The 24,532-nt window shown below is 42.7% G+C and overlaps 1 protein-coding gene across 1 annotated transcript in view; it reads left to right on the top strand.

Annotated features, from left to right (window-relative positions):
• Positions 1-120: 120 nt before the first annotated feature.
• The window catches only part of ZMYND8 (zinc finger MYND-type containing 8), a 127,656-nt gene continuing 103,244 nt past the window's right edge, over positions 121-24,532 (top strand). Inside the window, exons 1-2 of the mRNA XM_089513890.1 lie at positions 121-226; positions 6,708-6,739. Coding sequence (XP_089370016.1) covers positions 6,732-6,739 — 8 coding nt within the window. The 5' untranslated portion in view covers positions 121-226; positions 6,708-6,731. The remainder of the gene's footprint in view (positions 227-6,707; positions 6,740-24,532) is intronic.

Below are 24,532 nucleotides of genomic sequence, written 5' to 3' on the forward strand. Positions count from 1 at the left end.
GTTTTTTTCAATGGGGCGGGGACTCCTGAGAGATTTTTTTGAGGCTGGAAAGGGGTGGGGCTGCAGGGCTGAGTGGCAAGGGGCCCCGCCAATCAGGGCGCCCAAGGGGTGGGGCCTACAGGGGGTGGTCCCTCAGCGTGCGCGAAGCGTTCTGCGCATGCGCGATGGAAGGCGAGGAGGAGGCAGTCTTTTCTGAAGACTTTTAACCGGGAAGGAAGCGCTTCAGGTATATATGTGTGTGTTTGTGTGTCATTGTGCCACGTGGGACTATAACTCCCACTTCCCTCCAAGTCGAGAACCTATTATGGCATGGGCTTCTTTGGCTGCATCCACACTGGAGAGATAACCCGGTTTGGCAGCGCTTTAACTCTTTTTCTGGCTCAAGGCTATGGAATTCTGGGAGTTGGAGTTTGTTGTGGGGCCCAGAGCCCCACAACAAACTCCAACTCCCAGAATTCCATAGCAGAGAGTGAGACAACAAATTAAAGCGCTGCCAAACCGGGTTATCTCTCCAGAGTGGATGGATACAGCCTTGGACAAGACTGGTTCAGAGCCAGTGCCATCCTCTGAGGCTGAGAGAGTGTGACTTGGCCAAGTTGGGGTTTCCACGACTGAGCCAGGATTCGAACCCAGAACAGGGCGGGGAGATGGGACTAACCGCAGAGGAGGACACACTTGCCCATAGGGAACCATTGGAGAATTCTTGCCCATAGGGAACCATTGGGGATTGCTTGCTTGGGCAAGTGTTCCCCAGTGTTTTCCTATGGGCAAGCAATCTCTGTTTCCCTGTGAGCAAGCAATCCCTATGTTTTCTTATGGGCAAGCAATCTCTATGTTTCTCTATGGACAAGTAATCCCCACTGTTTCCTTATGGGCAAGTAATCCCTATTTTTCCTATGGGAAAGCAATCCCCAATGTTTACCTATGGGCAAGTATTCCCCATGATTCCCTATGGGCAAGTATGGTTTCCCTATGGGCAAGTCCTGTCCTTTGTTTTAGTCCATCCCCATAGAAATATTAAAATTCATGCTGCTCAGTGATGCTCGAGATGGAGGACGTTTTGGAAATCCCTCCTGGAGGAGGAGGCTGAAATGCAGGACACGTCCTGGAAAAGGAGGACATTCAGTCCCACACCCGAATCGTAGCACCTCTAACGGCTTCCTGCAATGAGCCTTCCATAAAAATTACAACTTTTGTGTGCATATCCTTTTGCTGGAGGCCAAGTGGTACTATAACTCCCAACTGTGCTCTGTTCTTTTTCTCACTTCAGTGGGATGTGCCTGCCATAAAAATTATTTTTGGGGGATGGGGGGAGGAATAGGGATTTGGGGTGAAAGGGAAGAACCACAGAGCTTGCTGCAGGCCGCGCTTTGGTTTGGGAAAGCCTGAGGGTGACCAGAGTGTCATTAGGGCAGAGGAGACCTCAAGACAACAAGACCTCAAAATGTAGGGCATTCAAGGAAAACGTAGGGCGTTGCCAAATAAAAGCTGGAAACACTAATATAAAAATACAAATTCATTTCATACATTTCATTTGCAGCTAGATTACATATACGCTCATCCCTCTATATTTGCGGCTTTGATTATTCACAGATTTGATTAATATGTTCTATCTAGGGTTATCTAGATCCTCTGGTGCAACTCTATGGTCGACTTTAACTAAAAGTCACACTGAAGGATCTAGAGATTCCTAGAGAGAATACTCTACTAGGCCTTTGTAGCTCCTCCAGCGCAGTTCTGTTGTCAGTGTCTGTCAGACGTCGACCACAGAGTTGCACAGAAGGACCTAGAGATTATCTTAGAGAAGTGTCCTCTCAGGTAAAAACATGGTGTTTTTGTTATTTGGTTTTTTTCCATATTCACGGGGTCTTGTGCCCCTAACCCTAGAGAATATGGAGGGACAAGTGTACTGTATAATGTAAGCTAAAAACACTAACATAAATTCATTTCAGAAAGATGGAATCAAAGTGATATGGTTCATTTACAGCTAGATTATATATTTATGTATTTTATTACGTACACAGCTGTATTTTTCTGATGAACCTATTTTTGTTAAAGTTGGCTTGCAGTGTACTTATAGAACTGAACAACACAAAGGCTTAAAATTGTCCTTTACCAGCAACAAACCCTCGACTGAATCTATATTTAAATTATTCTTTTCATCTGTCAACTGTGCTGAAATTAACGGGGAAGAAACTTTCCAATATTTGCATTGTGTCCTCAAGCAGCTCATGGCCGAAGATGTTTGCTGTTCTTTCCCTCTCCCAAGAAACGAATGTTGCCTGAGCTCTGGGTGTGAAAAAGGAACTTGAGAAGAATCCATCCTATCCCCCTATTTGCAGCGAGGACAGGCTGCAACTAGATGAATTTCTCAAAGGGGAACAGCAAACGCAGTGTTACTCAATGGGTTTCTTAGCTGTGCTCAAAATGGAGGACGTTTTGGAATTCCTCCTGGACAGAAGGTTGAAATGTAGGCCATGTACTGAAAAATTCAAAGATATAGCCCTGTTAGTCTGTCAAATCAATATGTAGAGAACTCTTGTAGCACCTCTGAGACTAACTGAAAGAACAGAAATTGGCAGCATGAGCTTTTGTAGACTATAGTCTACTTCCTCAAACTAATTTGGACCTGGAAAAGGCATAAGAACTGAGCTTTAGGTACCTTTATTTAATACTAAATTGACTTAAACCTGGTTGAGACGGTGAACTGTAGTTCAGTAAGCAAAATAAATCCTCAGTTTGTTTCTCCCAAGTATATCCAGCATAAAAAGAAAAGAAGAAGAACATTTAATCACTACTTTCCACTTAATTCCAAGGAAGCTATTTCTGTATTAAACCAGTGCCTGTCAGCTGTAATGGACTGGATGAAGGCAAACAAATAGAAGCTTAATCCAGACAAGACAGAGGTGCTCTTGGTCAACCAAAAGACAGATCCAGGAATAGGGATTCAGTCTGTGTTAGATGGGGTTACATTCTCTCTGACTTCTGGATTCAGCTCTGAGCATGGAAGCTGATACATGGGTCTCCAGGCTCAGCTGAATCCAGAAATACCCCAACTGTTTCTTCCTCCTTTTCTGCTACCTTCTACCTTTCTTAGCATTATTGTCTTTTCTAGTGAGTCATGCCTTCTCATGATGTGGCCAAAGTACTACAATGACATTGACCAGGATGTTGGGATACCAGGGTTCAAATTCCTGCTCAGCCCTACAAACCTACTAGGTGACCTTGGGGTAAGTCACACTTTCTTAGCCTCAGAGGAACGCAAAGGCAACCCCCTCCCACACACACATTCTGCCAAGAAGAAACTGTAATAGGGTGGCCACATGCCAGAAATGACTTGAAGGCACACAGCAGCAACAATAGAAAACATATTCAAGGGTTGCCATGTTAGCCATAATAGTTGTGTGCCTTCAAGTCATTTCTGATTTATGGTGACCCTAAGGTATTTTGAAATTTCACCCCAAGGAAGTAGGCCTGGGAACAGTGGGAATACATGGGGCCCTATGATGAGTTTTTCTTGGCAAGGTTTGTACAGGGAGGGAGTTGCCATTGCCACCCTCTGAGGCTGAGAACATATGATTTGCCCTGTGGGCTTTATGGATGAGCAGGGAATCAAACCTTGGTCTCCAGAGCCACAATCAAACACCCAAACCACTATTTCAAAATGCAATAGCATCCAAAATCCACCAAACAGTGATACCTTTATTGGTTGGCCTACTGTTTTGTGGATTTTGGATATTATTGTACTTAACAACAATTTTGTAGTAAACTGTATTCTAGTCTGGCTTCAAATCTGAGTTTCAAAAGTGATTCTTAAAAAAGCAACCCAGAAGGGATTTTTAAAAGAAAGACTTGTATCTAGAATTGAATTTTCAAACTAAATATTTGAAAATGCCCAAATCCTATATGGGAACTGCTTCTGTTCAGGTTTCTAACCATTCTTTCAGTCAATCATGCCTCCTCCTGGGATGCTATGGCACATGTTTGGTCCCAACTCCTGTTTCCCTGTCTCCTCCCTCTCCCAGAAGCAATCTGAATCCAGTTAATCTCTTCAATTGTTTGTTGTTCATCCACCCCGTCCACCCAGAGAATTTTGCTTCTGCAAATCCTAGGATCTCTCCATAGCTATTGCTACTTACTTGGAACTGTGTTATATGGAATGGAGTGATTGGAACTTATTTATGATGAGGAGACATTATAATATTACAGTGTAAGAGTGGGGTAAACTTTTCTCCAAGCTGGTATATAAGCACAATCAAAATGCAGTAATGAAATTGCAGTAAGTTAGTATTGACTGAACCATAACAGCAAGTTATGGGTTGGTCTCATTTATCAACAACTTCTTTAGGCTATTGCTTCTTCCCAGGTTAACTGGACAAGGTACCAGGCTCTCTTGATCTGCCCCTGCCCAGTCCAATGAAGTAGGCATGGGAAGAGTAGGAAAACATATTGAATTAACTGAACCAAACACAGTTAATGGAATATTGTAATGCTGTGAAAAGTTCAAAGTATTTACATGTATTCTAATCTTTGATAAGTTAGTAGTACAGGTGTACCTCAGTCAACAAACTAGATATGTTCCTGAGCATTTGTTTCTTTAACAGAAAATTTGGTGCTAGAAACGTTAATAGGCATTGTTGTTGCTCTGTGCCTTCAAGTCATTTTGACTTACAATATCATAGCCCTAAGGCAAACCTATCACAGGGTTTTCTTGGTAAGCTTTGTTCAGAGGTTTGCTATTGCCTTCCCCTGAGGCTGAGAGCATGTGACTTGTATGTGAATTTGTAAAGGGGGTTTGATGTCCAATAAGTGTGGCTTACCATTTATTATTATTATTATTAACCTTTATTTATAAAGCTCTGTAAATGTACACAGCACTGTACATACAATCTTTTTAATTGGACGGTTCCCTGCCCTCAGGCTTACAATCTAAAAAGACACGACACAAAGGGAGTGGTGGTGGGGAAGGGGCCTCACCACCATACACTACCATAGTGTATTTACAATGCAGTCCTATATGTAAGCAGCAGTAAACATCAGTAAATTCTGTGGGATTTATAAGGCACCAGATTCTGTCTGACCTTGAAAGCTAAAGAGGGTCAGATCTGTACTTGGGCTCAGTACTTAAATGGTTGACCACCAGTGAATACCAGGTGATGTGGGCTGGAAGAGGAAGGGACCACCGTGCCAAAGAAAACACTATGAAATTTATGGGGTTGCCATAAGTTTTCAGGTGAATAGAAGGCACATACACAGGCTGTCTGATTGTGAAAGCTAAGCAGGGTCAGCTCTGGTTATTGGAGACAGCCAACATATACTAGGTGCTGTCTGCTGTATTTCACAGGAAGGATCTGGCAAAACCATCTCTGAGCAATTCCTTGCTTAAGAAAACCCTATGAAACTCATGGGGTCCCCAGAAGTGTATAGGTGACCTGAAGGCATGTACACATGCCTTCAGGTCTGTTTTCGATTACAGCTTTAACATAATCCTCTTTAGATACATAGATATCATGGTTCTCAGTCCTTTAGTTACCAGACTGGTCAAGGTGCACAGATCAGTATTACTGTACTCTCATTTTGTAGATTGGGAACAGAGGCCTAGAGCAGCGCTGGGCCTGGTTCATGGCTATACTGGATCATACGCTCACTCTCTGTCCAACAATGAAGAATACCAATTGTCACCTTCAAAATCTTGGCAATCAAGTTTCTGTTAAAGATATAGGTTGACTCTCCTTTATCTGAAATGCTTGAGACCAGAGGTGTTTTGGAATTTGCAGTCTTTGTGGATTTTGCAATACCTGTTTTTCCATACAGTATATGTACATAATGGGATATCTTGGAGGTGAGATCCAAGCCTAAACACAATTTCCTGGCTAGTTAGCATCTCTGATCTTAAATGGTTGCCCAAAAGTAAGAGTTAGACATAAGAAATGAGGAGCAGTTGTGGAATCCCTAGAACGGCTTGTTCTACAGAGTCAAAAATAAATTAGGAGTAGTTTTTTGTGGGGTTTTGGGGCTATGTGGCTGTGTTCTGGAAGAGTTTATTCCTGATGTTTTGCCAGCATCTGTGGCTGACATCTTCAGAGAAATCAGGAATAGTTTCTGAATGGTATTGTATAATGTAGTTTATTCTATACATCCTCCTAAGTCAAACTCCAGAGAAACTTTAGAGCTGGAAGATTAACTTACAAAGGCCTGTGATACATTTTTCGGATAGGCCTATTCAAAGCAGCTTTTTATAGACATTGTAAATATATACTGTTGTAGCATGCTTCTTGTTCATAAGTTTATTCTATAATATGTTTTTGTAGGTGCCATAATATTATTTTCTACCTACAAGTATTTCTTTATAATATTCAAAATAAAGACAGTCTAAAGAAGAGTATGACACTTTAATGTCAGCAATTAATGCTTTTACATGTACAGTTAGCTCATGTTTTTACTTGTACTGTATAGAGACAAATAATGTAATTATCTTTCATTCTGAAAGTGATGAATTTTGTCTCATTTCTACCTCAGTAGTGTACCCTATTTCAATATTGTATTAATGTCTTTCATTTTTATGTCAACCTAAACATGGGGAAAAAGTCAGCCAAAATCATTTTGGAAGAAGGGCAGGGTATAAGTACAATAAAGAAATAATATTGATTTGGTGTTTTAAAGTATATTTGGGATCTAAAGTCAAATTTCTTTGGTCTTTTTTTCAGAGCTGTAAAAGAAGCTTGGTTGTCATGATGGGGTAAGTACAGTCAACTTACATTTATTAGATTTAATGAATTTACTGAATTGAAGTTGGTATAGGAAATGTGTAAGAATTAAACTGAAGTGTTTTAGAACAGTCGATTATTTACCTGAGATGAAAATGGCCTCACTTGCTCTGGTGCCATTAACAGCAATTTGATCTGCAGAAGCCAGGAAGTGAAGTTTTTTCTTAGTGTAATCATAAGCATTATCACTTGCTAACTGTTTGTTGATGGAGCTGTTGTTAAAAGGCTAATGAGCAGATACTAGGAAGAATATTGACAGCTCTAAATCTTTGAAATCAGGAAGCATGTTGCCAACTATTTTTCTTAAAATTAGTGCAGCTTTATTGCATCATTAGGAATTTGCATAATGTACTTGTCAGAATAGCATCACAAGAGCTCAGCATTTACAGTTAGTCTAAACTGGACACAGGAGCTTTTGATCTTTTTTCACACTGTTATTATTATTGTTTATTTATGCCACCATCAATGTACATTGTGCTTAACATGAGCGGCTTACCCGGTTCCTGAGGATGATAATGGAGAAGGGGATTAAGCCCAGAAGACATTGGCTTCTGATCTCTCTCTCAGAAGCCACAGCAATGGCAATTGGAATGGAAGGAGGGCTTCCCACCAGCTTTTGCGACCAAGGCATGACAGAGCTGTATGGTGGGGCATGATGTTCCCTGCTCCTGCTGTCTAGTAAAATACCGGCTAAATTAGATTTCTCTTCTTTCAGCCATAGTGCTTTTGCCATGATTATAAAACCAGAATTCAGTCTGAAACAAGACGATGACACTAATTAGTTTTAAGGCAACGATGCATAACCTGTCTTATTAATCCTGAAAAAAAATGCTAAATATTCTGCCTAGGAAAAACTTGGCAAACTTTGCTTTTGTGCTTATGATTTATACCAGCAGCAAATACTATCCAGGTTCTGAAAAATAAAAAAGAGGCAATAACTCCCTGTAGTCATGCTTCTTGTAGTGATTACTTCTTCATCTATTCTGTGTAAACTAAATATGTGATCTTCTTATTTACTTGGGACTTTCACCGTCATTTTACGAAAACTAACATGTCGAAGATGGATGGTTTGAACTGATTGCTGCTGTGCCTTGGGATATAACATTTCCATGCTCTTTGATGAAAGAGTAGCCACTCTGTACATGAAACAATTTAGTGTAGCATGCAAAACATAGGAGGAGACAGTCTCCTCCGTTGAAATTGTCCATATAATCGCACTTCATTGGGACTTCCTGGCATTTAAACTGTAGGTGAGTGGGCCAAAGTACTGCTGGCCAGGTCTGGCCTATCAGACTGTTTGTCAGATGAACTGCAGTTGATGTGTTACCATGGGAACTAAGAGAGAAGCAATTCTTCTTGATATGGGATAATTTATCGAATATTCTTAAAAAGAAATAGAATGCCCCTCTTCTCATCCAAGGATGAACTAGTCCCGGTGTTGGTCTGCAGAGATGGAAAGGCACAGCTTAATTTTTGGATGCTATAAGATAACAACATTTTGATGTTCTGGCTTTCTTCTTAGAGATCTGATGTTGGTACAGTGAACTTTGGCTGTGTGTCAGAATATTTTAGCGGAGCTTCTACCCATGTTCAATATATTTGTGAATAAACAGAAATATTGCATAATTTAAGTAACCCTCGAGTGATGGTCCTTCAGAATAAACCAAACCTGCATAAGCATTGCACTCTTGGAATTTGTATAACTTGTGGTGCACATAGCACTCTTCTAGGATTGCTAGTGTTCGCTTTGTTTTAGGATTTTATTTTACTTGTATATCCTGTTTTTCTGCTAAAATAACGTTCAGAGTTGCAGACAGTAAAATATGGGTGGATAATTAAAGCATAAAACACAGTGATTAAAATGCTAATCTTGAATGCATTGAAACATATTTATTAAATTTTGTACATAAGTATAGCTTTTGCATATGTATTGCCCACAACTCTGCCCCAGATGGCTATTTGAAGGGCTTGTAGAAGTACATCATTCATTATTTTATGAAACAAGGAAACACTAGGGGGCGATGTATTTCTGTGACTGTAAATACTGAACCCATAAGCCATTATTAACAACCTGCCTGCCCTGTTCCTCTCACCCACAAGAATCACTTTTCTGTCCCCCTTTTCTTAGCTTAGTAAATGATAAATTAGTTAGTGAAGAGCAGTAAGGAAGTAGTTCACACATGAAGAGCAACTGTCCAATTGCTATTTTCCACACAAGTGTCTGTATTTGGATATGATGTAGAATTTAAATTTAATTCCAACTTACAGTAACTTCTAAAGGTCCAAGCAGGAAGATTTCATCAAATGCAAGAGTGAGCTTGCAGACTTGAGTGAATAACAACCTGAACATCAGTCTTGAATTAACTAATTTGGAAGTAATTTAACTTGAATTCAGTAAAACTCACTTCAGTGCACATGTTATTTAAGATGCATTGGCTTCACAAACTTTTCAAGGAGGCTAAACAGCTTAATACTGTGGCTACAGCACTGGCTATCAGCAAGCAAGAATGCTTTAGCCATGATTTTGAAGTGGTGGTTTATTTTAGGAGAGAGGAGTACAGTTGGCCTTCCACATGTGTGGATTCAACTTTTACGGATTTGATTAATATGTTCTCTAGGAATCTCTAGGTCCTCCAGTGCAACTCTCCTGGAAGTTGACCATAGAGTTGTGCTGGAGAGCCTAGAAGTTTCTAGAGAAAACATTTCTTTAAGCGTTTGTAGGTCCTCAAACATGATTCTGTGGTCCATTTCTGGCACGTGTTGTACCTTCAAGCAGAAATTAGTAACCCACAAAGACTGTAGTCATTCCATATATACCTATGTATCGCAGGATAGCTTTAACAGTAGGCATAGCAAACCTTTCACTATTTAAGAACTGTTAGTTGTCCTAGACCAGAAGACAGCTGCAGAAGTCAGTTATGTTGGAGAAATGGATCCTGGAAAATGCTCAGATATAGGTGAAAGGTGACAAGGTTACCTGGAGTCACCGAGCTGCCATGATGAGTAAGCATTTGGGCTGTGTTGAGTCACAGGAGGTGACATCATCATGGGCAGAAATCTGCAAAGTCACCCTGCATGGGGAAATTGTGTAGAGTGTACACACAGGAAGAGGCTGAACTAAAGTGCTTGGGAGATGCACATGTATATAAGGGAGGAGCCTCAATGTATCGTGTGGGTGTTATGTTGTCTAGTGTATTGCGAGTAGCTTTGTTGGTCAGGTCAAGCTTGTATACAGAGAAACAAAAAGTAAACTGCTTCTTTGAGGGATGTAATAATAATAAACTGCCTGGTGTCTCGTTTGTCTGCTTCTGGAGGGAGAGAGGAGATTCTCCAGCTTGCACAGAGCTCCATGTCGCTTCTCAGGTGGCCATCCAGGTGCACACTTCAGCGTGGTGCAACGCAGCTCACACAAATCATGCTAACAAGTTAATGGATGCATTGTGTCTGGAGTTAATACATATGAAGGCATTTTGGTTTTAGGGTCTAGCGGTTTGTTCTGAAAATATTTGGTTTACTATTTTATTTTGTTCTTATATGCTGTCTGTGGAAAAAAAAAGTCTCCCAATTGCATTCTATCTTGGAAGAACCAATGTGGCGTAGTGGTTTGAGTGTTGGACTACGACTCAGGAGACCTGAGTTCAGTTCCCACCTTGGCCATGAAGCCTACTGGGTGACCTTGGGCAAGTCACATTCTTTCAGCCTCAGAGGAAAGCAATGGCCTCCTTTGAACAAATATTTCCAAGAAAACCCCCACTATAAGTTGTAAATTACTTGAAGGCACACAACAACAACAGCTAATAGAGAGGCTGTTCAGTTCAACAGAAGCACCTGTCAGTTGGATAGTAAGGCAGGCAGATTTCAGTGATTCATTTTTCATGCTGTTGTCCTCCCTTATACTTGCTGCACTGTTTTAAGGGATTCTTTAGGTCTCCAGGAAAGATTATAGGGAGTAGGGCCTATAGAGAGGAGAAAGGAAAGTGTCCTAAATCACCTCCCTTCCCATTCCACTGATGGAAACCACAGTTGGATCAGTGAGGCTTCCATTGACTGAGGAACACAAATTTACTTGTTTGTGTCATGTCCAACTTAAGACAACCCTATCATGGTGTTTTCTTGGCAAAATTTGTAGAGCCTTCCACTGAGGCTGAGAGAGTGTGCGTTTCTGTAGCTGAGTGCAAATTCGAACTCTGGTCACTAGAGTAATAGTCCAGCACTCAAACCACTATACCACACTGATTCTGAAACCAAAATTGGTAGCATTGTTCATTTCCACCACATGATAACAGTTACAAGAAGGAAGCATCACCCTCCCTCTTTAACTCTTCAAAGCACATCAACTCACCTTGAACTTACTGTCACCTTTTTGCATTTCACTTAAGCAGCTAATAACAGTTTGCAAATGATGTTTCCAAGGGCATTCCACAGCCAAAGGAAGTACATGCGTTCATAAGAGGAAAAGCCAGGAACATAAATGTAGCTGAAATTGATATATTTGATTAAGGGGCTGTACAGATAGCCCTGAAGGGGCAGCATGCAGCCGCCCCTTTTACACCCAGATTGGGGCTGCGGCAACTGCATGCTGTGGCTCTGATCTGGCCTTTCCAGGGCAAAAAAGGAGCCGCAAATGCAGCTCCTTTTTGTGCTCTGGAAAGGCTGTGGTGCCACAGCTTTATGGCGATGATTCTGTGCTGCATCATGTAGACGCTAGGCCCTGTCTCCGACCCCGGGCTGGCTCAAACTAAGACAGATGATAAATAACAAGCTGTTAGGTATGTGAGCCAATAGGTGCTAAATTTCTTCTTGCCAGTAGGGTTGACTGATATTTTTTGGTATTTTCAGTGAGTGGAGGACTTTTTTTTCCTTACAGAACAACTATGTTTTTATTTACTTGCAAACTGCTGTGGGAACAGTACTCATTTAGTAGTGCCTGCCTGTGACAAGCATAGCTGTCTAGTTAATCTTAAAAATTAAACATCTTCACTTCTTATCAGGGCTGAACAATACCTAGCTGCAACCTAGTATTTTGGAATGTTGATTGTTCAGCTGTGATGAAGCAGAAGAGGACAGTTTTAAGAAGGGACAGTTTTAAGAAGTCACGAACCGCTGCTGAACACTTCTGCCCACCATTTCTCCCCAGATTAGTTCTCTTATAGCTGGACTTGTTTCTGATGTCAGGAACAGTTATAAGAAAATGTTTAGGAGGAAGAAGTTAAGAGGGGAAGTCAATGGAAAGAGAAAGGGTTTAACATCCTGCTTTTAGCTTGTAGTCACCCTTTTTCATCCTGTTGTTATTATTATATTTATGTATCTCCCACTTGTTCCCCAAAATTAGGACTCAAAGCAGCTGTTATTTTTGAGCTGGGTCCTCAGGCACATGTTTTCACTTTAACATGAACTTTGACACTCCTTCACTGGGGTCATAGACAGTGTGGTTGCAGAATAGCTGTTGTGGCCATTACTGCCTGCCTTCCCTTTATTTAAATGTTCAAGGCAGCTTTCACAATTTTAAGAAAAATAAATAATGAAAGTAATTAATGGGGATATTATGAATGAAGCAGCCCTCATCCCATACGTTCACATAAGACTAGTTTATTAATATTCCCCAATTTGGTGCCTTCCAGATTTGTCATATGTCTGGGAATTAGAGGTGTTGTAATCTCACATTGGACTGGGAAAGCCTACATTAGCCTGCATCACTTGAGTTTTGTCAGAAGGTGAATGTGGAGCCCTTAGAGCAGGGGTAGGCAACCTTTTTGAGCCGGGGGCCGGGTTGCTGTCCCTCAGGCAACTGGGGGGCTGAAGCCGGGGGTGGAGCTTTAACCCTCCGGGGCGGGGCCACGTGCCGGGGTGGAGCTTCCACCCTCCGGGGTGGGGCAGCGTGCCGGGGGTGGAGCTTCCACCCTCCGGGGTGGGGCCGTGTGCCGGGGGGTGGAGCTTCCACCCTCCGGGGGCGGGGCCGCATGCCGGGGGCGGAGCTTCCACCCTCCGGGGGCCAGGCCTCCCCATCTTTGCTGGCCCCTGATGGGGCCCCAGGCCCCATCAGAGACCGGCAAAAAAGCTGGGGGGGCCGCCAGCGCTGGAGGGCCCCCTGGAGGGCCCCACGACGGCACCGGGCCTCTCAGAGGCCCCCTGCCGCCCTCGGAGCCCTCCTGGAGGGCCCCAGCGATGGCAAAGGGCCCCCCAGAGGCCCCCTGCCGCCCTCGGAGCCCTCCTGGAGGGCCCCAGCGACGGCAAAGGGCCCCCCAGAGGCCCCCTGCTGCCCTCGGAGCCCTCCTGGAGGGCCCCAGAGACGGCAAAGGGCCCCCCAGAGGCCCCCTGCCGCCCTCGGAGCCCTCCTGGAGGGCCCCAGCGATGGCAAAGGGCCCCCCAGAGGCCCCTTGCCGCCCTCGGAGCCCTCCTGGAGGGCCCCAGAGACGGCAGCGGGCCCCCCAGAGGCCCCCTGCCGCCCTCGGAGCCCTCCTGGAGGGCCCCAGAGACGGCAGCGGGCCTCCTAGAGGCCTGCCGCCATGGCCACCCGTCACAGCTTTTCGCCGCTCTGGGCACCGCCATTTTGCCACCCAAAATGGCGGCGCCCAGAGCGGCGAAAAGCCGTGACGGGCGGCAGCGGCGGCAACAGCAGCCAGGGGCCGGTCGCCAGGCCTCCGCGGGCTGCATCTGGCCCGCGGGCCGGAGGTTGCCAACCCCTGCCTTAGAGGGTCTGTTGTGGGTAGGAAATAGGTCCTTCGCCCACTACAATTGCCCAACTTTGTCTGAACTCCACCTGTCCTTGCTCCTGTATTCTTTGGGAATCAAATTAAACTCAGTACCATTTCCATTGGCAGTAGAGTCCAGGGGACTGCATTCCCTTGGCTTAATCAGAAGCCAGCAGTGTGGCAGATGCTGAATGTACTCGACAGTGGTTGGCTTCACTTTGGCTAAGCCACACTTTACTGTCTTCTATAAAAATAGTTTCTTGGTCAGACTAAAAGTATATTTCTTCCACATAAGCGCTGAACGATTCAGAAGATAAAGAAAGTGTTCAGTAAGGAATTTTTCCTCAAGTAACTCAACCTGTGCTATGTGCATACTCCAGAACAATAGTAATTCCTAAAATAACACATCCCTACACTTGGTTTTAACAGTACCTGTTAAAATCTTTCCCATAGATTTCATAGATTTGAGTGTTGTTAAGCATCCTCTGTCCTAGCTGATGAAATACTGAGCTTACCAATCAGTTTCGTTCAGACAGTAGCAAGATGAGGAATGTGTGTCCTTTACTAGAACAAATAGGCCAGACCACCAACATGTCAAAAACATTGTTCAGTATAGGCAAAAATGTAATGCATCGAACTTCTAGCTTCTAATGCATATTAGAAATACTGGTTCATCTCAGTCATGTGATTCAGCTTGCTTGAGCTGTGGATAAAAATATCTGTCTTTTCAGGCAGGGCTAATAGTTTGTCTGGGAACAGTTCCAAAATTGCAAAAGCTCTAACCCAGCCATTGATCTGTTTGAAACATTATAGTCAGTGGGTGGAGTCTAATGAGTTATCAGAGCCTACTGTAGATTGTGGCCCAACCATATAGCTGTCTGTAAGCAATTACATCAGGCACTGCAACCAAACCTAATTAAAATTGGGTCAGAGGAAGCTGTAAACTTCAGCCAACGTAAGACAATAGACACTCACAATTCTAAATAAACAAGAACTGCCTTTTGTTTAGAGGCAAGTGTGCTCTTGCAGAAACTGTTTTACCAAAGTGGAATTAGTTGAATTTCCTCATAAACTGAAGGAAAAAGGACAGAGCACTGTGGAACGCAGCTATGTCTCTGGAAATAGATTAAGACTAATTCTATAATTTATATTCCCTTCAATTATACTTCTGAGTAAACATGTTCAACCTTTTGGCTAATATTGGGGTACGATCTATACTAGCAAATTTCATTAGATGCGCTGAGAAAGTGGAAAATATATATATACCCAGAGCTAGCAAACAAGCTAACAAAATAAAATTTAGAGCAGTGATATTCATATAGTGGAGTTGGGCCTTAGAGAATCATGAATAGCAGAACATTCAACGTGGGATAAGAATATAGTATAGGAACCTTATTCATTTAGATCAAAGAGTTTTCTGATCCAGTGGTATCTTGTTCTGTCAAGTAGCCAGCAATATACCTCTGACTGCTCAAACAATAACTGGCATTCAGAGACATAAGTTTCCTAGCCGTTGGTTTTGAGAGGCATGCAGTTTCTGATCCTGGAGACAGAATGGAACTATTATGGCTCATAGCTATCTGCAGACTCTTCTCTATGAATTTGTCTTTTCTTGTTGTAAAGTAGTTTAAATTGTGGCTATCGGCTCATCTTTTGGCAGCAAATTCCTATCATAAAATATGTACTGTGTGAAGAAGTTCTTCCTTTTGTACATCCCAAGTCTTGTACTACAATATTTCATTTGGATGATCCTGTGCTCCAGTATTAGATAAGAAAAGTGTCTCTGTACTCTAATACGTTCATGTCCACCAGATAAGACTGGGATACATTGGACAATAGTTACTCTTTGATTCACTTTTAACATTTTGGAGTAACTGCACTTACTTCCCAATCATCATCTTAATGTAGAAAAAAGTCAGTTCAGAAATAGTTGTTCTTTTTTATTTTAATGTTTCTGTGTGTGCAGGATATCTGTTTCTCTAATAGTAAACCTAGGTGAATGACTGTTACTGTTTTGCAGTTGAAATGAGACTAACTAAAATTGAGGTGCTTGTAACACACAAGTTTGTGAACTAAGATATAACTATAGGGAAGGCCTGATAAGCTTCTGTGAGGTATCAGTTAAATGGGACAGGGAGGCAAATTGGTTGTGTGGGGAGTGGTAGTATTAATCTGAGACTTCAGCCATGTCTTATCCACGTGTACGTTCATGCTACAGAAGTGGTCGAACATTACTGTTTGCATTCAGTTTCAGGAGTTGCATATGCTGGGCCATCACACATGCAGATGTGGCTTCTCGGCTGACATGTATTTGTCTGCTCTACTAAGTTGGCAATAATACTGCTTCAGTTGTGAATTAAGTTCCATTTGGTTGCATAATAATTTAACACAAAGGGTTGCATGATACAATGCTATATAACTCTGATGTAAGACCTCAGCCAATGGAAATGCTCTGCTGAAATAAGTATCTTGGAAGCTGGATATTAAGCAATTTTCAAAGATACAGCTATGTTGCCCTGTTTCAGTATAATGGGGAAGGGAACATAAATGAGTCTTGTGGCGTCTTTGAGACTAATTTATTTTAGCATAGCCTTTTTTGGACTATGAGGGCAAACAGACTGGCAGGAATCCTGAAGGCACATTGGGGTGCAGCAAACACACGCTGCAGCCCCAGTCAGAGTCAGCCTTCAACCTGGCCGAAAAAGCAGCAGATAAGATCTGCTCCTTTTTTGGCCTGGGAAAAGCCTGCTTTGCCATCCCCACCACAGTCCCATGGCAGCTTTATGATGCTCTGGCAGCATGTGGTGTGTTAACACCGCACCGCCAGAACATCATGAAGCCGCCCATGTCTGGGCAGCCCAGGTGGCTTCAAGCTGGCTTCCTGGTGATATTGCAGTGTGTAGCGTCTAAAAGCTGCACACTGATGATGCCTGTCTGTTCGGGCTACATAGCCCACTTACTCAGATGTAAGCATTTATAAACACACACACATACAATAAGATTTAAAGCAATCCTTTCTTCATGATACAGGAATCTTTCAAGAATAAGAAAGGGAACAGCATTTCCCTGACTCTGGAAAGTGTAAACACATGTGTAAACACAGCTAACCCCAAACCTGTGCTTGGGTTCTCCAGTAATATATATTCAGCAGGACAGGTTTTGGTAGGAAGGGGGAAATATCCTTTTCCTCTCTACTCCTTTGAAATTCCCTTTTCCAATTTGTAATTTGAAAAAGAGAAGCTCTCTCAGAGATTGGGTGTATTATGTGGATTTTTAACCATTTTTTAAAAAGATAATTGTAAGCTGCTTTGAATGTCAATTTGGGAAGAAGGAAGGATAAAAATAATAATGATTATTATTATTATAGTAAGATGTTGGATTGACTTCTCCCATTCTTCAGTCTGCTGAAGTACTACTGTAATCCATGGAGGCTCTTACACCACATCAGTTTTTATACATTTGGTTGCATGTAAGGATCTTTTCACAGGCACCTATGGAAGAGATTATTGGTACCAAATTGGGAGGCTCAGAAGGCAATATAATTTTTTAGAAGGGTAGATCAGAAATCTGGTTGCCGCAGCAGTGATCCCAAAGAGAAAGGGACAGCCTCTGGCCGCCCCTTTTTTCTAATGACTAGGACTTAGTTCACTTCAATAATTCCTGGCTGCTCTTCTTTCCCCTCAGAGGCCATGTAATGGCAGTTGGAATATACAGTGGTGCCTCGGGTTACGAAATTAATTCGTTCCGCTGTCAATTTCGTAACCCGAAAGGCTTTCGCAAGCCGAATCCCCATAGGCGCTAATGGGGAAAAGCCGCGATTTGGTGTAAAATCGCGCCGAAAAGCACCAAAAGTTTTTTCGTAACCCGAAAAAACTTTCTTAACCCGAAACAATTTTTTTATATTAATTTTTTTCGTATCCTGAAAATTTCGTAACGTGGGTAATTCGTATCCCGAGGTACCACTGTAGAAGGAAAGATTGCCACCAACCACTGGTGCTCAGGCATGATGAAGCAGAGCTTGGCTGTTCTTCTCTGCCTCAGAAGATTTAGGGCAGATAGGAAATTATTTTTCATACAGCAATTAGAGTGGATAAATTCATGGAGGGTAGAGCCATCAATGGTCAGAATGGTCAGTCAGAATGACTATAAGACAGCCAGTCTCAAAGGCAGTATGCCTCTGTATCTTACTTGCTGGGGACCATGAGATGGAGGGTGCAGTTGCACTCGCATCCTTCTGCCAGGCCTCTCATAAGTAATTAATTGGCCACTGTATGAACACAGGGCTGAAATCTATTATTAGTCCCAACTGGGGTAGACTCATTGAATTGTGATAAAGCTTGCAACAACAACAACAACAACAACAATAATAATTTTATTTATATCTTCCCGCCTCTCCCGATGGATCGAGGCGGGATCACAACAGAGTTAAAAACAATTACAATATTACAACATTAGTTACCACATAATTAAAACCACAGCTAAAAACATGAAACATCGATCAATCACAGGGTCAGGTGCTCTCGTTCCATACCAATAGTATTCATAGGAGGTCAGGTGGATATGCGCGGCAAAAGAGCTCTGTCTTTACTGCCTTCTTGAAAATTTCCAAGGATGTAATAAGGCGAGTCTCCTCTGGGAGTCCGTTCCATAGTCTAGGGGCAGCTATGCTGAATGCTTTTTGGGAAGTAGAGACATGTTTGGATGCTGGTACCTCCAGCAGATTCTTCCCACTTGTTCTAAGAGTGCGGGGAGGATTGTATAGTGAGATGCATTTCTGTAAGTAACCCGGGCCCAAGCCATATAGGGCTTTAAAGGTGATAACCAACACCTTGTACTGTACCCGGAAGCTGATTGGGAGCCAGTGTAGATCTTTCAAAATAGGTGTTATATGGTCAAATCTCGAAGAGCTCGTGACCAACCTGGCTGCCGCATTTTGCACTAGTTGGAGCTTCCGAACTTGATACAAGGGTAGCCCCGTGTAGAGCTCATTACAGAAATCAAGATGAGAGATTACCAGAGTATGTACTACAGCTTCAAGGTCCTTTCGGTTCAGGTAGGGTCGCAGTTGGCATATCAGCTGAAGTTGGTACCAAGCACTTCTGGCCGTCGCATCTACCTGAGATGACAAACGTAGAGACGGATCCAGAAGTACTCCCAAACTGAGAACTTCATCCTTCAGGGGAAGTGTAACCCTGTCTAGGAGTGGTGGATAAATTTCCTTCCCTAGACCTAAGGAGCCTATGGCAAGTACTTCCGTTTTCTCTGGATTCAGCCTGAGTGCTGACTTATCAAGTTCCCATTGATCTCATTGTCTAACACTAGAATTTGGACAATAAAGTTGGACTAGATAGGCCTTAGAGCCAGCATGGTACTGGTTTGAATGTTGGACTAAGACTCCAAGAGACCAGGATTTGGATCCCAGCTCCCCTGGATTTCTTCAAATCCAGACCACATCTGAGTAAATCTTTTTGAGAAAACGTATGATAGAAGTGCCATATATCAAAACTGACTTGAAAGCACACATAGCAGCAACAGACAAACCTTTAATATGAGACTACAAGGCTCTTCTTATGTAAAGAAAACAGGATGCACCCCCTGTTGTTGTTGTATACCTTCAAGTCACTTCTGATTACAGCGACCTATCACAGGGTTTTCTTGGCAGAATTTGTTCAGTGAGGTTTGCCCTTGCATTTCTCTGAGGCTGAGAGAATGTGACTCACCCAAGGTCACCTATTAGGTTTCCATGGCAGACCAGGGATTCAAACCTTGGTCTTCCAGTGTCCTAGTCCAACACTCAAACCATTATACACACTGGTGCTCTTGCCTCCCAGGAAAAACATGAGTAAGGAAGAAGCCAGTCTGGCTTTATACATAGATGAGAGGGAGCAGCTAGGAGGAGCAAGAGTTATCTTTCCTTATCTGAACATTTTAAGAACTGTGTGACAAAGAACTAGTACAGTCGGTCCTCCTTATCCATGGATTGTTTATCCACAGATTCAAGCATCCACAGTTTGAATTTCTTTTTTTAAAAAAAATATAAATTCTAAAAGGCCAACCTTGATTTTGCCATTTTATATAAGGGACACAATTTTATTATTCATTGTATTTAATGGGACTTGAGCATCCACAGATTTTGGTAGCCACAGGGGGGTGAACCAAACCCCAGCAGATACCAAGAGCCCATTGTGTCCGATTTTGTCTTTTTCATTGTCTGTGTCAATCTGTTTTCTTTTTGTGTTATGTTTTTTAGATTGCAAGCTTAATTTTATAAACAATTTTGGCAGCCTTCTTCAAGTGAAGCATAGGTTAAAGTGCTTGTAATAGTAAAGAAAAAGAAACAGGTATAGTCTTGCTGCTACAAACTAGTGTGTCAGTTATTACCGCTTATGGTAATTTATACAGCTGAAGGCCATTTTGTATTGTTATTCCATTTACACACTGGTTTAGTAGCCTAAATCCTCCTTGTATCTTGCTTGCTTGGAGACTGGTATGCTTAGAAATCTTAAACCAGAAGGTATGTTTTTAGTACTAGAGCAGTCCGCTGTAGTCTGTCACATGGGCATCGACAGGGGAAGCGTGTCCCTGTTGGTGCTCTTGGACATCTCAGCGGCTTTCGATACCATAGACCATGGTATCCTTCTGGAGCGCCTGGCTGAGGTGGGAATCGGGGGCACTGCGCTCCAGTGGTTCCGGTCCTACCTCTCTGGGAGGTTCCAGATGGTACAGCTGGGAGACGTGTGCTCGGATAGGAGGGCCCTTACAACTGGGGTCCCCCAAGGAGCCATTCTGTCTCCCATGCTATTTAACATTTACATGAAACCGCTGGGAGAGATCATCCGGAGACATGGGGCGCGGGGTTATCAGTACGCTGATGACACCCAAATAGTCTTCTCTATGTCTCCGACTGATGCAGTGACTGAGGATGGCGTCTCTCCTCTCGTGGCCTGTCTAGAGTCAGTAATGGGCTGGATGAGGGAAAACCGACTCAGACTGAATCCAGAGAAAACGGAGGTACTTGCGATAGGTTCCCCTGGTCCAGGAATGGCGGTGGTTCCACCTGTCCTGAACGGGATCACGCTTCCTGTGAAGGACTCCGTGCGCAGTCTGGGGGTGCTTCTTGACTCGTCGCTTCACCTGACAGCTCAGGTGAGCGCGACGGTCAGGAGCACCTGTTATCAGCTTCGGCTTACTCGCCAGTTGCGCCCATACCTGGCCCAGAGGGACCTTGAAACAGTGGTACACGCTCTGGTAACCTCGAGACTGGATTTCTGCAATGCACTCTACATGGGGCAACCCTTATACCAAACTCGGAAGCTACAGATGATACAGAATACGGCAGCCAGGCTGATCACTGGTACTTCCAGGGCCAGCCACATTACACCTGTGCTAAAAGACCTGCATTGGCTGCCTATTCGCTTCCGGGCACAGCATAAGGTGTTGGTGATTACCTATAAAGCCCTAAATGGCTTGGGCCCAGGATACCTGAAGGACCGCCTCTCCCCGTACATTCAGCCCCGCACCCTCAGAACCCTCAGAACTTCTGGGCAGCAATTACTTAGGGTTCCAGGGGCTAGGCTTACCTCTACTACGAGGAAGACATATTCCATCGCCGCCCCGGCCCTATGGAACACGCTGCCCACAGAGCTCCGCTCGGCCTCCTCCCTGGCTCAATTCAGAAGGGAGTTAAAAACCTTCTTATTCCATGCTGCATTCCCCGATTGAAGTTCCAGCTGGCCTCCCTTCCTCTTTTGCTGGCAAGAAGATTGGCTAACGGGGTTTTTTAATTGTTTTTATATTGATGTAAGTGATTGGATGTATTTTTATGTTATTGTATTGCTTATTATGCTGTTCACCGCCCTGATCTTTGGAAGGGCGGTATATAAATAAAAATTTTATTATTTTATTATTACATGTTTTGTTTCTGATTTCCCTTGTGCAGTTTGTGCAATAATTGCAGTTATTAATGGTACTATTTAGTTTTTTGTGTGTTTTGTTTTGGGTTTTTCTTTTTTTTGATTTCCGCCCCTTCTTATTGGATCCTAACTGCTATATGAGCGTGAAACTGCTCATAAACTGAAACTGCTTTAGGAGCGTGATGTTCTCTTGAAAATTCACAGATCAGTGAATGTTTTCTTCTGTAATGCTGCCATTAAAGGCATATATTTTCTCTTTCTAGCTACTGCTATGATATGGTCTTCAGCACAATAGCACCAAATTCATGTATCCCCTCCCCTTCTTCCAAAAATATATTCCATGTCTGCCTTACCAGGCTCCCATCTGGCACAGCAAGCCATCTGCAGCAGCTCATTTACAGAGTGTGTATTTGAGCAGGCCAATTTTGCATACATCCTTTTTTTCTTTCCATAGGTTGTCTGTTTACTCAGTTATCCTGCAGCTCTTTCCTTTTTGCCTGAGCTTGTCACAGCCATTACTGTTGTCCTGTCCTGTGAATTGAAAATTATGTTCCTTGAGTTATTGGAAAACTATCCTAGTTTGTCTTTGTCAGGCAAAATAGGCACTCTTTGACATTTCTGAACTATATGACCTAGGCCGTAAATAGTGGGAGTGTTTGGAGAGAACTGTTCCCCTTTTTCTATGATAGTCAGTTTTTGCAGCTCTCTGTAAAATAGAAGGACTGGTGGAAAAATGGGGGTGTATTCTCTTTACTGGCTTGTGGTTGGTTTTGACCTATTCATCTACATTCTTGTGTTTCCTTCCAGTCCTTTTATTTGTTTCCAACCCCCACATCACCTCTCACTGCTTTGTTTCTTCAAAGCACTGCTGATTCCCATCTCTGCCTTTAGCCCTCTTATTTCTGCCTTCCTTCCTTCCTTCCTGTCCTTCCCAGTTCTTTGTTTATTGCCCCCATCTCTCCACCTAAATAACCACACCCCGCAAAAGCAATTGGTTAAGCTGGCAGAATTTTAATCGTCTTTTACTGCAGGATAAGAGGGTTCATTCAGTGATTACAGCAGGGGTTGCTTTCAGTTGTTTTAAAGCTAAGCTTTAAAACTTGCTTTCTTTCAGTAACAGGAGTTATTCCAATAAAAACAGTGCTTTTGCCCTCCAACCTTTGGGGACATAATGTGCGAGATCATTGCAATGTCTGCTTAATTTGAAAAACTTAAATAACATGTTTACTGTAGCGAGGTAATTCTCGTTTGAATTCAAAACAAAGTGAGTTACCTGAGAGGAGTCCCAATTAGTCTTTGTTTTTACTGGAACTTAAAGATCCTTTGCTTTTACTCACTAAAGCATTTTGTTAGTTTGGAGGAGCAGAACTAGAGGTCTCATCTAGTTATTGCTGCTATTAAATTACTATCTGATATGTGACCCAATCCTCTCCCTAGGGACTGAGTGTGTCGCTTTGGCTGTGTGCCCAGCCGCCATCAGCACCATTGCAGTCCCAGAGCCAGGATATGTTTCCCACAGAGAATCAACTGTATTTCAGTTGTGTTTGTTTGGGAACCTTGCTTTTCATATGACTAACACTGAAGCAGAGCTGCCAGTTAGATAAATTAACACAGACTGTAGAGTTTTCTATCTCATTTTCAGCTTCAGAATAGGTATCTTTAAAATTAGGAAGGCTAATCAGATCTAACTGTGCAGTTTCCATAGTGTTGCTTTGTATTAGACATGGGTGTTTTGTATACACCTCAAAATTTGCTGCTGGTAGCCATTTTGGTGGTAGCATGAATGCTTGATCCTCAGCTGACAGTTGTTGCTTGCAAACTGTGTGCAGCTTGGTGTGAATTCGGTTTGTTTAATATTCACAAATAAATGCAGAAGCAACTGAATGCCTGTGAGATATATTCCTAAGTCCTTTCTAGGCCAACCAACAAAATATAATTCTTCATGTTAATTTTTGAATTATCACAGGCTTCTTCATCAGGCAAAGATGGAGTTTTAAAAGGTATTTATAGTGGCAAGAGGAAAGAAGGTGATGGTGTTAAAAAGTCTACAAATGGCTTTGAGAAGAAATGAAGGAAGGTCTATGTGGACTACAAAAGAATGGTGTCATGCCAGCATTTAGTACTGCACAAATTCCACCATCTCCTAATAGTGTGGCTGATAGTCAGTGGTGATCAGAGTTGTAATCCAAAACATCTGTGGGGCTGCACATTAGAAAGGCATTGATATAAAAGAGAACAGACTGCTCTGTTAACAAAAGCCTTGACAAAGAAGCCTGTTTTACCAAGTCATTTTTGCTTGTTCAGCGCCCCTTTGCTCATCTTCTGTTTAGCTAAATGTCTTTGAGCATCATCAGTATAGGGAGCATGGCAAAAGAGAGCTGCAGAAACATAGTCAGATGTGTTAAATAGCTGCTTGTTGTTGCAGCAGAGCCCCTGCATGAATGCAATAAAGCTTGGGCTGGGAAAGAATAGGATTCTACCCTTGACTGATTCTGCCATAGCTATGTATGCCTGCCAGCTACAAGCAATGTAAATAGCGGTTGTCTCTAGAATCCCTAACTGAGCATGCACATAGTTATTTTATTTCATGAAATGACTTGGTAAAATATGCTTCTTTGTCAGGGCTTTTGTTAACAGAAGTCTCTTCTCTTTTATATCATGCATTTCTAATGTGCAGTCCCCACAGATGCATATTGTTACATTTGATTTAAAAAATTGGTGAAACATGTTGAACTCCTCTTCTTTTTTTCTAGTGTGGGAACCTGTCCTTATTCTTTCCATGTTAATTCTATCTTGGGTACCAAACTTTCTGTTAAAAGAAGTAATGCCCAGGAACACATCTACTTTGGTAACTGAGGTTTATCTGCATGTATTTCTCCATATCCAGAGCCAATGCAGTGTAGTAGTTTGAGTGTTGGACTCGGACTCTGAAGACCAGGGTTTGAATGCTGGCTTGGCCATGTAAACTCACTGGGTGGCCTTGGGCAAGTCACACTCTTTCAACTTCAGAGGATGGAAGTTGTAACTCCCCTCTGAAGAAACTGCCACGATAGGTTCACCTTAGGGTCGCCATAAGTCAGAAACTACTTGAAGGCATGTAACAACAACAAATTATCTCATTAAGAAATAAATTGGATTAACTCATGAAATGAATTAATTA

Source organism: Sceloporus occidentalis, unplaced genomic scaffold (genome assembly GCF_023333645.1).
Source record: "Sceloporus occidentalis isolate IW3139 unplaced genomic scaffold, rSceOcc1.0.p SCAF_3, whole genome shotgun sequence".
In the NCBI taxonomy this organism is placed as follows: domain Eukaryota; kingdom Metazoa; phylum Chordata; class Lepidosauria; order Squamata; family Phrynosomatidae; genus Sceloporus; species Sceloporus occidentalis.